This window comes from Cucurbita maxima, unplaced genomic scaffold (genome assembly GCF_002738345.1).
Source record: "Cucurbita maxima cultivar Rimu unplaced genomic scaffold, Cmax_1.0 Cma_Scf00023, whole genome shotgun sequence".
Classification (NCBI taxonomy): Eukaryota; Viridiplantae; Streptophyta; class Magnoliopsida; order Cucurbitales; family Cucurbitaceae; genus Cucurbita; species Cucurbita maxima.
In genome coordinates, this window is record NW_019272039.1 from 2,936,955 (window position 1) to 2,950,549 (window position 13,595).

Here is a 13,595-nt window from a genome sequence, read left to right on the forward strand (position 1 = left end):
GTTGATGCTTTAATCTTTTCACGATGCAATAATTTTGTACGGAAATGCATAGACAATGTGGATTTTGAGAATGAATTTGAAGAGGGGTAAGGTATTTGTAGCAAATTTTTGTATGTTTATGTTGAAACATAATGGACAAGATTATGCAACCACAAAGTGAAGTAATAATATTATATTTTCTATAAGTGGAGTAGCCTTAAAAGTCTATAATCCCTGGAGGCCACATTTTGTTAATTACAAAGTATTGACAATGCTGGAATTCACTTTATTAGATTATTTATGGTAATTTTATATTGGTTTTGTAGGATATGGCCTACCAAAATGGTTTGTATTTTGATGTGAAAATGAAATGGATGCGTTAGGTAGGATTTGAAATCCGATCATGTTGTCCAAAGACTTTTGTAGGTTTCGTTTTTCTATCTCTCTCATTTACATATAAAATAAGTTTATTGTATGGTAACTTTAACTAACTAATCTATTTTACAGCTAAGTCAGGAAATTCACTGTTGCTTGTTAAAATAAGCATAATTTTATACATTTTCGACTAAAAAGCTATTTGAATTCTCATAGTTTTTAACTAAAAATGAAAGATTTTTCGTTGAGAATCTTCCTTTTTTTTTATTTTTTATTATGGTATTTTTATAATAAAAATTTTATCCATAATAATTATTAATCTATTTGGTAGGTAGTTTGGCATAAATCAGGGCTCTAATAATTAATAAATAATATATTAAAGTGACAAATATATAAAATGATAACAAATCACAACAATACAATACATTTGTGGCTCATAAAATAAATATATAAATAAAATCTAATTTACCATTTCTTATTTTTTATTTTTCTTGAAGAAACAAAAATATATTTAATAATGAGTTTTCTTTTTAAGAATTGTTATTTATCTATTTTGTTCTCAAGTAAAATATTAAGAACAGAAAAATAAGGATGTCAACGCACCAACAGCCACATATTGCATGGGATTGGAAACAAGAATTCAAACTCAGTCCTACACCCATTCTTCTTCTGCTTCATCTTCCTCATCAACATCCTCCAATCGTCATATTCCCCCATTGGCGATTCTCGAGCAAGCTCTTCGTCTCTTCGAATGTTCTAACCTTCACACAACCAAATACTGACGTGGCATTCGCCTGCTTGCTGATCATCCGAGCAGCATAACACGGAATATTGTGCTTCAACTTAATTCTGCAGCAAGCAAATAGCAAGCAATCCATCAAGCTCTCTTTAGCCAATCCCATCATATCATAAGCCTGTGATCTTCTCCACAGGCTTCGACTGTGAGGACTCCCCTGTTTTGATAAACACAGAGCTCGAGTTGTGTCACTAATGGCGGATTCTGGGTTTCTCAGTAGAAGAAAACATTGAGCTCTGTTGCTATAAAGCACTAATCTCTGTTTTCTCATTTTGGGTATACATATATTCAAAGCTTCTGTGTATTTCATTGCAGCTTTTTCAATCTCTCCGTTTCTAAATTTGTGATTCCCCTGTTTTTTCAGAATACCCACCAAGAGTTTCCTCTTTTTCATCTCTTTCTCGGACATCAATTTCTCTCTCCTCTTCTTCTCAACTTTTAACTCCCAGATTTCCTCTAAAGCTCTCTTGGCTCTCTCACTGTGCAGCTTCTGATTTCCATATTTGATTTTGTGATAATCTTGCAACAATGCTTGGGTTAAAGTGTTTCCCAATTTTGGTTTCTTTAATTCACTGCCGTTTTCCAGCTCTACCAAATCGACAAGAGACAAAACAGAGATTTCGAGAACTCTGTGTCGGGTTTCTGGGTCTTTGATCAAACTCAAAAGGCACTCAATTGCCATAACCTGCCGTTCATCTGAGGATCTTGCAAGAACACACAGTGATTTCAAGACTTGTTCTAAATCCGCCACCATTTTTCTTCCGGGCTCTGTTTTACACAGAGTTTTCAGAAGCCCAATTCCGCCAGGGGCTTCTGGGATCATTAATCCACCCCAAATTTGACACAAATTCTTCAAGAAATCCCTTTTACAGAGTAAATTCAAATGTCTCTCTTTACGAGCGAAGCAATTAAGAAGATGAAGAGACCAACACTGCGTTTGAATGGCCCATTCCTCTGCTTTTCTGTTCTCAATTTCTACCCCTCCGAGGCCTCTCGTGAGCAAATTTCGTTGATATTTCAACCTCTGTTTTAGACAGAAGAATTGTCTGTAAACATTTTCGACAAATATTGAAGAAATTTCCATTGCCAATTCCACGACCCCACCTCCAATTTCAGCTACAGATTCGAATGTCTTTTCATGGCTTGCCAGATGTCCAAGAGCTCGAACGGCCACTCTCTGCTCAACCCAGCTGATTTTTCCTTTCAAAAGCTCCATTAATGGAGGAATTACACCAGATTCAACAGCAATTTCAGCAAATTCAGCTCTGTTCATGACATAAGACCCAATAATATGAGCAGCATAGTAAGGAATATAAACGTTCTGGTCTCTAAGCAACCATTCCCTATCACTAATTCCTCTGCAAATAAGCTTTGCCATGCACTCGAAAATCCCAATCTCAGGAAATTCCGGGTTATTGGGTCGAGTCATGGCGATGCTCCAGAGCCCACTCAATGCAAGAACAGACTCCCGATCATCTCTCGTAGGCATTTCTTTGAAGTATTCGGTAATTTTGAGCGTTCTGAGAACTGGGTCGGGTTCGTTCATCATGCAGAAGAAGCAGAAAGGGAGGGCTATGTCAGGCGATCTAATGGGATGATCATTTTTAGGCCTTTCCGCCATTAGAGAGGATTAAGGGACACGAAGGGGTTTGGAGAAGCTCAAGATTTGCGTCTGAAATTTGAAGAGAGAAAAGAGAGAGTGGGCATGGTCCACCTTATTGCATCAAAATTAAAAAATAAACTTCAATTTAATAATAGATGTTTATGAACTAAAAGAATATTTTGCACTAAGAATTGCTAAATCTTTGTATCATATCTCATTTTAAAATTAAATATGTAAAGAGATAAATATGAATTAAGAAGTAATACACGCCTATACTTTGCATGTACAACATGTGTATGATTTCCAGAGGTTAAAGTTGACCAATGGGCTATTATCCGACAATGTTCTATCCTTATTTTACACTAACCATAACTTTTTTTTATAAAAAAAAAAAAACATAATTCTTGAAAATTTAACTTTATTATTGAAAATAGGACTTATAAGATCAATATTCAAATATATATATATATATATCTTCCATTAAAGAATATATAAAATAAAAGATAAAATTATTTATATTTTGTAAGTGTATAAAAACCCTCTTTAATATATATTTAAAAGCTGGAATGTTAATACAAATTTTGGGTTGGGTCATCTAATTACAAAAAAGGACAGATAACTCCTAACTTTGAGTTCAATGAACCCACCATGCAAACATGTAGACAAAAATTATTATATTTCAACTTTGGTTTTATATTTTATTTTATGGACTATAACCCATATAAAAGGTGGGAAATAAATAAATAATGAATTTCTATCTTTTACCATCAAAAAACGATCGAAGCGAGTTTGATGTAACTTTTAAAAAAGGTTAATCCAAATCTCCTTAAGAAAATGGTGCAAAATCCATGTGTTGGTTGGAGAAGTAAAAGATGAAAATTTTAAATTAAGATTAAAAAAAGAAAAAAGCAAACCAATTCCTTAATAAATTAAAATATATATATATATACATAATGACAGGTATGATGGGGTTGGGTCTCAAGAAAATGCGGCTGCATGCACTTTTAACACACTAACCATAGGCATTAGCATGCTACATTGATTATTATTAAGTTCTTCTATATATATATATATATATATATATAATGACAGGATTATATTTCTTTGTTAGTAATTTCGAACGAATGCATACTTTTAAGCTAACGTTCAAAGTTTATGTCCTTAGTTTAAGAATTCAATTTAGCTATAACACGCCCAAAGTAAATAAATAATCGAAAATATCTCAAGAGAACCATCTAAAAAATCAAATTGTAAATGCTTTAAATAGACTCGTATTATTACAAAAATCAACATTCAAATACAAATTCATAAAATCAAGGATCCAAAACACAACGGTATTAGAACCGTCCCAAGGAATAGAGATGTCAAAGCAAATAAAAATTTTCTTATATTTGAAATTGCTCTTTTGATATTATATTAGAGACTTTCATTTTAATAATAACATAATTTATGATGAACTATAGAATAATAAAAAAAAACCTGCCCTAGTCTTGACTAACAAGAGAACATCAACAGAGACTGGAGTTAGGGAGAGAGGAAGACAAAGAAATGGGCCAAAATTATAATTTGTCATGTCCATTGGGCTGTCATTTTATGGGCCGAAGTTTTGTATGAAGATCAGTTGATCCAGTCCAGTTAAGGCCCAAAACTGCATCGACTTTATCGTGTGCCGTGGAACAGAGTAAGTTTAGAAATACACGCATACATATATATATAATATATATATATATAAGGAAGAATATAAATATGGTATTTTTATTATTAAAAAGAAAAAAGAAAAAAGAAAAAGAAAACATGAATAGAAATATAGTCTTCCTTTTTCTTTTTTTGAAAAAGTCGGGCGGTGGGAGTGGCAGAAAACAAATTCAGGCGACTGCCATAATTGACGCGACAGTTCACGTGGCCAACTGTTATTGGATTGTCGAAATTGGCAAGGGCCCCACTATCAATCATCCAGCTGTATCCAGTCCCTCTCTCCTCCAAACTAAATTATTGGATCCTAAACCGCGTAACTAATCCTCATTTAGCTGACGTGGCTTTATTGGTATTCAAATGGCACCGAATTTCATAGCTTAAGTTTAATTTAATTTTTTATAATTTTATTTACTCATTCTCATTTGTTTAAACCTAAAAAAGAGAGGAAAAGAAACACTAATGGGCTTTCCACCCGTATTATACCGTTCTTTTGTTCGATTCCCTACGTGGGCCCTTCTCTTCGCACCCAACGGCTAGAACAGGCCCATTAATAGTGGGCCCCATTTGTCTTACAGTTCTGTTGTCTTTTCTTTTTTTTTTTTTTTTTTTTTTTAAGAGTCCTTTGAGGTGTTATTTACTGGTCTATATATACACTATTACACCTTGGGCCTCCGATGCATCCACTTCATCATCGACACACGCTCACTCAGTAGACATGGGGAGACAATCTGTGATCGCACTCGTTCTGATCTGCGCTGTCGTTGCCGGTGTCGGTGGCCAGTCTCCTGCTGCAGCTCCGACTACTACTCCGGCGACTCCCGCGCCTGTAGCAGCGAAGTATCCACCTCCAGCAGCATCTCCTGTTGTGCCACCGACAAATTCATCTCCCGCTGCCGCTCCCCAAAAGCCGGTCACTCCAGCACCGGTATCTACGCCACCAGCAGTCGCTCCAGTGGCCTCTCCGCCGGCCAGTACTCCTCCAACTGCTTCCGTTCCGGCTAGCTCTCCACCAGCTGCTTCCGTTCCGGCTAGCTCTCCACCAGCTGCTTCCGTTCCGGCTAGCTCCCCGCCAGCTACCGTTCCAGCAAGCTCTCCGCCGGTACCAGTTCCGGCCAGTTCTCCACCGGTTCCAGTTCCGGAGAGCTCTCCTCCCGTACCAACTCCGATCGAATCTCCTCCCGCTCCCGAAAGTGCTCCTCCTGCTCCGGTCGCATCACCTCCCGCTGAGGTCCCGTCGCCGGCGCCGAGCAAGAAGAAATCGAAGAAGCACAAAGCACCAGCTCCTTCTCCGGCGTTGCTTGGTCCACCTGCTCCACCCTCTGAAGCCCCAGGAGGAAGTGAGGAAGGTCCTTCCCCCGCCCCTTCACTGGACGACAAGGTAATTAAATTTTCACCCAAACCTCTGCATTTACTGCGCATTGTCAATTTGCTCAAGATCTGCATTATCCCTAAAAAAAACCGCCATTATCAATATCCACAGCCAAGATCTCTCTATAATTTGGATAAAAATGGCACATGTTAGCGCTCTTAGGGCTGTATCAATGACCGCATTTGCTGTACTCGATAGCAGAGTGACTAAGCCTAACGCAACGCGCCACCGACACGCGTGGATCTAGCGCGTAAGAGGCCTTGAGTTGAGACAATTACCTTAGTTGAGTACAAGATTAACCCAAGATTAAAAAAACACGGCAAGAAAAGGAATCAAAATGTCAGAATGTCAGATCACACAGTACTCGAGAGTATTAAATGTCCGTCCAGTTTTTTTTATCAGATCAAACACGTTTAAAAAATAAATTGTCTGCAGCTTTTGAAGATGCAGTTTCTATATCTTTAAATTAATATGATTAAATAGTTAATATTTATAACGCCCTGGATCTGTTTTTATGTTGCAGAGTGGAGCTGAAGCGTTGAGGAGGAACATGCAGAAGGTGGTCGGAAGCCTGGCTCTGGGATTTTCCGCCGCCGTCTTCAGCTTCATGTTCTAGAGAGAGTTTGTGATCGTGCTTCATTTATTATATTTAATCCTTTTTTTGTTTAAATTTCCGCCACCGTACTCTATCGGAAGAGGTGCTTTATATTATATTCTTCATTGAATTGATTGATGAAATTTGATTTACGAAATTGATGAGCCCTGGGGCGTTTGATTTGATGATGATGAACATTTTGGATGGAGATGGGGTTTGGAGTGGGGAAATCTTTTATTATTACATTTTGATTGGATGGATCCTTTTGTGTTCTGTAATTAATTCTCTTTCATTTCTTCTTCCCATCATTTACTGTTAATTTATTATAACAAATTAAATTATGTGGAAATCAAGTAATTATAATCTTTTTCTTTTAATTACTATAACGCAACTTTAATCATTATAAAGCAGTAGTCCACCGACAGGATGAGTGAAGTGATAGACTGCTTTATTTTTTATTTATTTATTTATTTATTTGGTTCTGTATTTAATATATAATGGTCTATGAGATCTGAAGGATACGATGTTTGGTGGCGCATATGAAATAAATTGTGGTTGGGAATTACCATAAATACCATTATAATTTGTTCATGTATAATTTATAAATAATTTTGAACATGCGTAGAGGCTAATTTTGTTTTTTTTTTTTTTTTTAAATTGGTTTGCTGTTATAATTATCATTTAATATTTTAAAACAATTGTGAATTTAATTTAATAGAAGGGTTAATGAGCCATAAATTCAATTATGATTTTAGGTCTTTGAAACTTTGTTTTATAAACATACTTCACATATTCTTTTTACTTTATTATGATTTTAGGTCTAATGGGTTCTTGTTTTGTTTGATAAAGTTTTCATACATTGTGGGTCATATTTCGCCCGACATGTCTTGAGAGCTGGAAAAAAATCGTACTGGTTCACTGAACAAGGCTATTGAATTTTTTTCTTTTCTATCATTTAAATAAAAAATATATATTAAAAAAGAAAAAAGAATACGACTTCAAACCCATATTTCAAAAGTAAACTAGCTCTAGAACTTGTCAGGTTAATGTGCTTTAGATTATTTACATTGAAGGGACCGACGCTCATAAACACATTGAACTGTTGATTGGTAAAACTATAAATTCGGGAGGTCTACTTGAATCATAAAGCTATAATGAAATATAAGATCATACGATTTCAACAATATTGGGAGTAGAAACAAAAATTCAAACCTCACCTTTTGGTCGAGAATATAATATCTGCATTGATTTAAATTTTGTAGTTTGGTATAAATATTAGGATGTTTTACCTAATTTACAAGTAACAGCCCCATTCTCCGAGAGAGAGAAAAAAAAGATGGGAGTGTGGTCTTTGGGCCATGCTTTTGCGACCTTTTCCCATGGCTGAGAAGAAGATATTCGTATGAGCAAATCAAAGCAACAAAGACAAGACAAAAGATATGATGTAATAAGATAGCATTTCAACTTCCATACTAAGGAAAGAATCCAATCCAACCTTCAACTTCAATATAATCCTTACTTTGAAATTCCAAATAACCCGTCCGAACAAAGTTGTGAGCTTCTTTAGTCGATTAATGCTACAATATGAGCTTAGATTATCTTTAGGATCACCCTATCAAACTTGATCAAACTTACTAGGAACGATTCCAATTTTGAAGTGAATAAAGTTCTATCCCTTAAATATGCTTTAGAAATACTTGCTATGTTGGGCATGTTTACGTTTTCAAAGATTTAACTACTCTAAGCTTTTAACTAAGTCAGTTGAAGTAGAACCAAACCGATTCAGATTGAAAAACTTTAAAATTTGAACCAAACCGAACCAAAACTTTAAGAACTTTAATCGGTTCAGTTCAGCTTGCCAGTCCAGTTCTATTTGCCCCTAGATAAAAAAAAGCAGAACAGAATAGAATATAGACAACAAAAAAAACTACATCACCTTGGGAAGATCATCGGTTCGGACTTCCTAAAGGAGTTGCTATAGCAGCCTTTAATGCTGTTGTAGTAGTTGACAAATCCTACACAATTTTTTACGGTCGACCCAACTAACACGACTAAAAAATGACATAAACAGACTGGCCGAAGTCGGTTCAGTCAGTTCTAGTCTTTACTGATCTCATACCCCTAAGATAGATGAAGGAAGAAAGATTAGGGTACAGGGAGGAGTTTCAGGAAAAATCAAAGAAATAAAGTTAAGTTCTAATGATATGTGAAACTTACTTGCTAATATCTTAGTCAGTGTGGCATCTCAAACTTACTCTTAAACCAAAATCAAGTAGTTCTCTCTTTACAATATAGCATTAGTACAAAAGTACACGAAGTTTGAAGTGATCTAGCAGTATTTATATCCTTCATAGATCGCCAAAAACAGCTCAATTTTATATTGATAACATAACATGAAGTACAGAATCTTACATGTACTCACACGCAAAGGTTCATTTAAAATGAAGAAATACAGTAAGTACAATAATTGAAAACGTCCCATTTTATATTTCTCAACTGTGGAATCCAGAGTGGGGGAAGAAAGAGCTCAAGCCTTTATATACAATTTCAACTACTCCATATATTTCTCAGTAGCTAAGAATTACCACTTAGTTCTTATGGGTTTGTTCAGCTTAAAAAAATTTAGTTCACAGCATAATATAACATAGAATTAGTTCAAGCTCTTTTCCAAACAGAAAAAGGGTTCAAATTCAGATTTGTAAAACAGGAAAAAATGTAGTTTTCATCCCTAAAGCTTACTTCATTTCAAATTTGATCACTAAAGATTTCTATTTTCAATAAGTTGAATGGGCATTTGATAGATTGAAAGCCTCCTAACTAATCCACGTTCAGATCAATACATAAGAAACACATTCCCATTACCCCCACAAAATACACTGCACAAGGACACAAAAAGAAGCTGCTAGTGACCTTCCTAAGGAACATATACAAAAAAAAAAAGGACAAGCTCATGCCCCCAAGCATACCTAAACCATGCTTCTTTACACTTTAGTTCGAGCTGTAAACCATTCTTAAAACATTTTTCCATGCCTTTCCCTCATGGGTCATCCAACTGATTCAAGCCCCACTTTTCAATTCTTTACGGACCTCTTCCTCTCTTTCTCTCATTCCAGTCCTCCACTTACCAAGTCTATAAATATCAGATAGAAAGTAATGAAATGTCAGTAGAACACTAACCTTAAAACAAAAGGAGAAAGATGAAGTCTGGTTCTCTCAGTTTGGTTCTTGTCTCATTGATTCTGAGCTCCTTCCTCCTTCCACATGCCATTGCTGATTCCTCTGCAACCTATGTTCCAAGTAAGACAAATGCTTTACCATTAATATCAATACTATTAGCAATGAAGATATAACCCTTCATTCATCCAAGAGAATAACTGATTTATTGTTTTTCCTTTTTTTTTTTTCTTTTTTTGGAAGGTTTTTGTGATTCAAAATGTGGGGCAAGATGTTTGAATGCAGGGGTGAAGGACAGGTGTATTAAGTATTGTGGACTCTGCTGCCAACAATGTAAGTGTGTGCCCTCTGGAACCTATGGAAACAAGTCAGAATGTCCTTGCTATAGAGACAAGTTGAACTCCAAGGGAAAATCTAAATGCCCTTGATTTTATTTTTCATTTAATTTTCCTCCCTAGAAATCTGTCATGTTTTCACTTTTCAATCACTTGAATAAAATTCCCTTTCCCCTGCAGTTTCTTAAATGTAAGTGTGTCTGTGAGATGAACAAATAAATTCATTGAATCAGACTGAAACATATTAAAGCTAAGACCATTCAAGTGGAAGCTCTCTGATAAGTCCATATATAGTGGCATAGAATCAAACAGAAAAGGGCTTCCAGAATTAGGTGAATTTTTTCTCCCTAAAAGCAATAAAAAATAATACTTTGTGTCTGATGCTTCATCAGAAAGATGAATCGTCAACACTGAAAGATCTGTTCGACAAGGATCGAGATGCACAAGCGCATCAGCTCGTGTTCATTTCAGTGCTTGAAATTTTAGAAAAATAAGTTACCCATGAAACCTTTTTGATGGGACAAGGGAAAGAATACATGCAAATACCAACAAAAAAGAGAGAGAGACAGAGAAATCCTAAAGCTCAGAACAACAACAAATCCTTCGTCTTGTACATTGGAATACCAATTTTTTAACATGAAACAATAAAAACTATCCTTCCTTTATTATACCCTCGTTTTTCTTTTCTTTTTGCACCAGTAATTACAGAGAAATAACCCATATGTACGCAACATCTGAACGTAAATACATTGATAAAACCCGAATATGCTGAAATATAAAAGATAGAAGAACTGCAAGATAACCTGAGTAATTAACCTCTGTTGTCTCGAGGTATCACTTAAGCCTAAACACTAAACAATTGCCCCTTCATGACTCATTCTATTTATAACCAATCTCCACTAACAACTCCTTAGCTAAATACTAATATTCTCTTAATACACATTAATGTTTCCATTTCTATCCTAACAGCAATCCTATCGTACACCATGAACGCAATGGAAACAGCCAAACCTTGTTTAAGAATTAGTCACTTCCAGACTTTTAGCATTGTCATACGGGCTTATTTCTACTGAAGCAGCCAAGTAGTGCCCGAGCCTGCAAGTGGCCAAATTTTCCTTTTTAAAATCTATTGTGAATTTGGAATCGAGGAAAACACAATTCAGTATAGTCATGTACCTTTTCCTTGGCCCTTGCTGTGCCTGATTGTGACAAAGCCACTAATGGTGGGACAGCTCCCTCTCGGATTGCCATGATGCAGAACCTACTGGAGATTGCACAAAGCCACAATAATGCAGCAGCTGCATACTCTTTTGCCCTGGCAGAACCTAACTCAACAGCGTCAACCAACAAAGGAATACCACCCTCGCGTACAATTTCAATCCTCCCTTCATCTATTGATGCAACATTTGCCAGAACAACCACTGCCTTCTCAACCATTCCAGCAGCTGGATCCATCAACTTCACAAGATGCTTGATAGATCCAGCCTCCACAATTTTAGCCTTGTTTTCGGAAAGCAATGACAAATTAAACAGAGCAGTGGCAGCATCTTTCTTTCCTCGAGGTGTGCCATCCCTCAACAAGTCAACCAGAGGCCCTATTGCCCCAGACCTCCCAATGTTAACCTGGTTATCCTCGCATACTGAAAGACTACCAAGAGTAGCAGCTGAGTTTTCCTTTGCCTCTGGGCTACCAGTTTGAAGGACGTGAATCAAAGCTTCAATTGCATTGGCCTGAGCAATGATAATTTTGCAATTATTGTCAATTGACAAGTTCACAAGTGCTGTAACAGCATTCTCTTGAACTTGTGTGTCAGTAGAGTTTAGCAAATTGACTAAAAGGTTAATTGCCCCACAGTCCGAAATCACCCTCCGATTTTTCGCATTAAGCTTGGTAAGCAACCGCAGTTCAGCAGTAGTAGTCCTTAGAGTTTCAAGTGTATGGCTCGACAAGTCTTCGACCAACTTTTCAACTATGGCTTTGGTGCATGTGAGATCAGCATTAACCTTTAGTACAGGAGAAGAAACCATTTCAGGAACAAATCTCAGATATTTAACTTTGAGCTTTTGTGATCAACATTTGAGGTAAGATTTTTCGTTCCCTTCAGCAATACAATCAAAGTTGCGCCAGTCGATGAATCGGATTTTACCTTCCAAGTATCCTTAGTATTAGCTATCAGCCCACTGCCACTTGGTAGGTTTGATTTTTGCTTCCCTCACCTGTTGTCTGATATAACAAGTGAAGAATAAGGAATAGCTTGGACAGAGGCAGGTCTAGTATCCAAGCAGTTTATGAAGAATCCACAAGCAAGTGGAATGCAAATGAAAGCACGAAGAAACCAGTCTTGAACTTGTAATTTACAAATTACAGCCTCATATTCGTTAATTGTAGAGTAGAGACCATGATACGAAACTACTACAAGTTAACAACTTCCTCGAATAAAGCTTCAAAGTTCACATACCTTCTACAACTTTTAATAACGTTGCAAAACACTTTTCTTCTAAAAGATCCCATAAATCATCAATCAATAAGTCAAGAAAATATGAAGTTGAGAATATCATAATCCATTCCTCGATCAGTTTTGCTAACAGCCTTTTGGTTATAGTTTTTTTTTTTTTCTTTTTCTTATCAGAAAAAACAAAGACCCAAATCAAACGCACTTTCAACCCTGACATCACCATCACACCTAATTCAAAATTAGAAAGATCCTAACCCAGAGAGAGGGAGAGAATCAGAATCAGAATTTCTATCTCGGAAACCCAGAATATCATTCACATAAATGAAACGTGCAATCAAACAGATGGAGTACTTATCCGCAATAGCACGGAAATCATCAGAAGAGAGCAAATAAGGACAGCTAATCCCAACTCCAACTTACTTAAGATGTTTCTTCACCTACTACCTCCTATGGTAATCATATCTAAACAACATCAAGTAGTCCCAAACTCATCTTATCTTCACATCAACGATTAAAATTCTAAAAAAGAAAAAAAGAAAAGAAAAGTCCATAAGCAGAATCAATTTTCTCGCGTTTCAAAAACATACCAGACGAAACGTTTGACGACTCGATTATAGCAGCATAGATAAAATTTTGAGATAATGAAGTTCATACTTCGACGCAGCCAAAGCAGATAACAAAAGAGGGAAAAACTGCAAAAAAAGAAAAGAAAAGAAAGAAAAACTAGACGAAGGTAAAGAAATTCCTAAGAAGTACCCAAATCAAACGGAATCCAGAGAATAGGGAGAATGTTTTGTGGTTAGAACTTTTTATGCTGACTTCCTGAAATTCGTCTTAGTCTTCTTCTTCCCCTTCTTCTGAATGCCCTTTTCATACCAGCTTCTAAACTTTTTTCTTAAAAAACGGCTACAGATATACCATTGGATGTGATCGTTGATTATTTATGGTGGGTAAGATGCCGCCATTTCTCGGAGGGAATTCGGAGGCAACCACCTCCACCACACTGATTTTTTTTAAGGATTTGAGTTTTTGTCGTTATCTTCCATTTCTACTATTTTAATCTATAAATGGAGCTCCGAATTCATCAAATTTTAGTAGGATATTTATTTTTGTAACCAAGCATGAAAAACGACTTGATGCAATATTCAGTCACACCCACAAAATCCGTCACTTTTTTGTTCGTCTTTTTTTTTTTTTTTTTTTTTTTTTTTTGACCCA

General features: G+C 36.1%; 4 protein-coding genes across 7 annotated transcripts; 2 read left to right on the forward strand and 2 right to left on the reverse strand.

Annotated features, from left to right (window-relative positions):
- Positions 1–950: 950 nt before the first annotated feature.
- LOC111497395 lies at positions 951–2,880 on the reverse strand. Its single transcript, XM_023148183.1, has one exon. The coding sequence runs from the start codon at positions 2,769–2,771 to the stop codon at positions 1,041–1,043; it is 1,731 nt and encodes a 576-aa protein (XP_023003951.1). The 5' UTR covers positions 2,772–2,880; the 3' UTR covers positions 951–1,040.
- Positions 2,881–5,112: 2,232 nt separating this feature from the next.
- LOC111496835 (lysine-rich arabinogalactan protein 18-like) lies at positions 5,113–6,690 on the forward strand. Its single transcript, XM_023147365.1, has 2 exons — positions 5,113–5,826; positions 6,341–6,690. Exons 1-2 carry the CDS (start codon positions 5,164–5,166, stop codon positions 6,431–6,433), a joined length of 756 nt encoding a protein of 251 aa, XP_023003133.1. The 5' UTR covers positions 5,113–5,163; the 3' UTR covers positions 6,434–6,690.
- Positions 6,691–9,593: 2,903 nt separating this feature from the next.
- On the reverse strand, positions 9,594–13,493 carry LOC111496834 (U-box domain-containing protein 4-like). Of its 4 annotated transcripts, none has more exons than XM_023147361.1 (4): positions 13,134–13,492; positions 11,098–12,145; positions 10,933–11,016; positions 9,594–9,698 (listed from the first exon to the last, which is right to left on the reverse strand). In XM_023147361.1, the coding sequence occupies exons 2-3, from the start codon at positions 11,947–11,949 to the stop codon at positions 10,972–10,974; spliced, it is 897 nt and encodes a 298-aa protein (XP_023003129.1). In that variant the 5' UTR covers positions 11,950–12,145; positions 13,134–13,492; the 3' UTR covers positions 9,594–9,698; positions 10,933–10,971. The 4 variants fall into 4 exon arrangements, with proteins under 4 accessions (XP_023003129.1, XP_023003131.1, XP_023003128.1 ...); XM_023147363.1 differs by having other exon boundaries at positions 9,615–9,691; positions 13,134–13,493; XM_023147360.1 differs by lacking the exon at positions 9,594–9,698 and having other exon boundaries at positions 10,515–11,016; positions 13,134–13,490.
- On the forward strand, positions 9,597–10,442 carry LOC111496836 (peamaclein-like). The gene is made up of 2 exons (XM_023147366.1): positions 9,597–9,709; positions 9,830–10,442. The coding sequence occupies exons 1-2, from the start codon at positions 9,610–9,612 to the stop codon at positions 10,012–10,014; spliced, it is 285 nt and encodes a 94-aa protein (XP_023003134.1). The 5' UTR covers positions 9,597–9,609; the 3' UTR covers positions 10,015–10,442.
- Positions 13,494–13,595: the final 102 nt, after the last annotated feature.

Excerpts from the sequence above, each read along its gene's own strand:
- LOC111497395 (XM_023148183.1), bottom strand. The coding sequence starts at position 2,771 with ATGGCGGAAAGGCCTAAAAATGATCATCCCATTAGATCGCCTGACATA.
- LOC111496834 (XM_023147361.1), bottom strand. The coding sequence starts at position 11,949 with ATGGTTTCTTCTCCTGTACTAAAGGTTAATGCTGATCTCACATGCACC. Across the intron at positions 11,017-11,097 it reads CAGCAAGGGCCAAGGAAAAG|GCTCGGGCACTACTTGGCTG; the intron begins GTACATGACTAT and ends GGCCACTTGCAG.
- LOC111496836 (XM_023147366.1), top strand. The coding sequence starts at position 9,610 with ATGAAGTCTGGTTCTCTCAGTTTGGTTCTTGTCTCATTGATTCTGAGC. Across the intron at positions 9,710-9,829 it reads CTCTGCAACCTATGTTCCAA|GTTTTTGTGATTCAAAATGT; the intron begins GTAAGACAAATG and ends TTTTTTTGGAAG.
- LOC111496835 (XM_023147365.1), top strand. The coding sequence starts at position 5,164 with ATGGGGAGACAATCTGTGATCGCACTCGTTCTGATCTGCGCTGTCGTT. Across the intron at positions 5,827-6,340 it reads CCCCTTCACTGGACGACAAG|AGTGGAGCTGAAGCGTTGAG; the intron begins GTAATTAAATTT and ends TTTATGTTGCAG.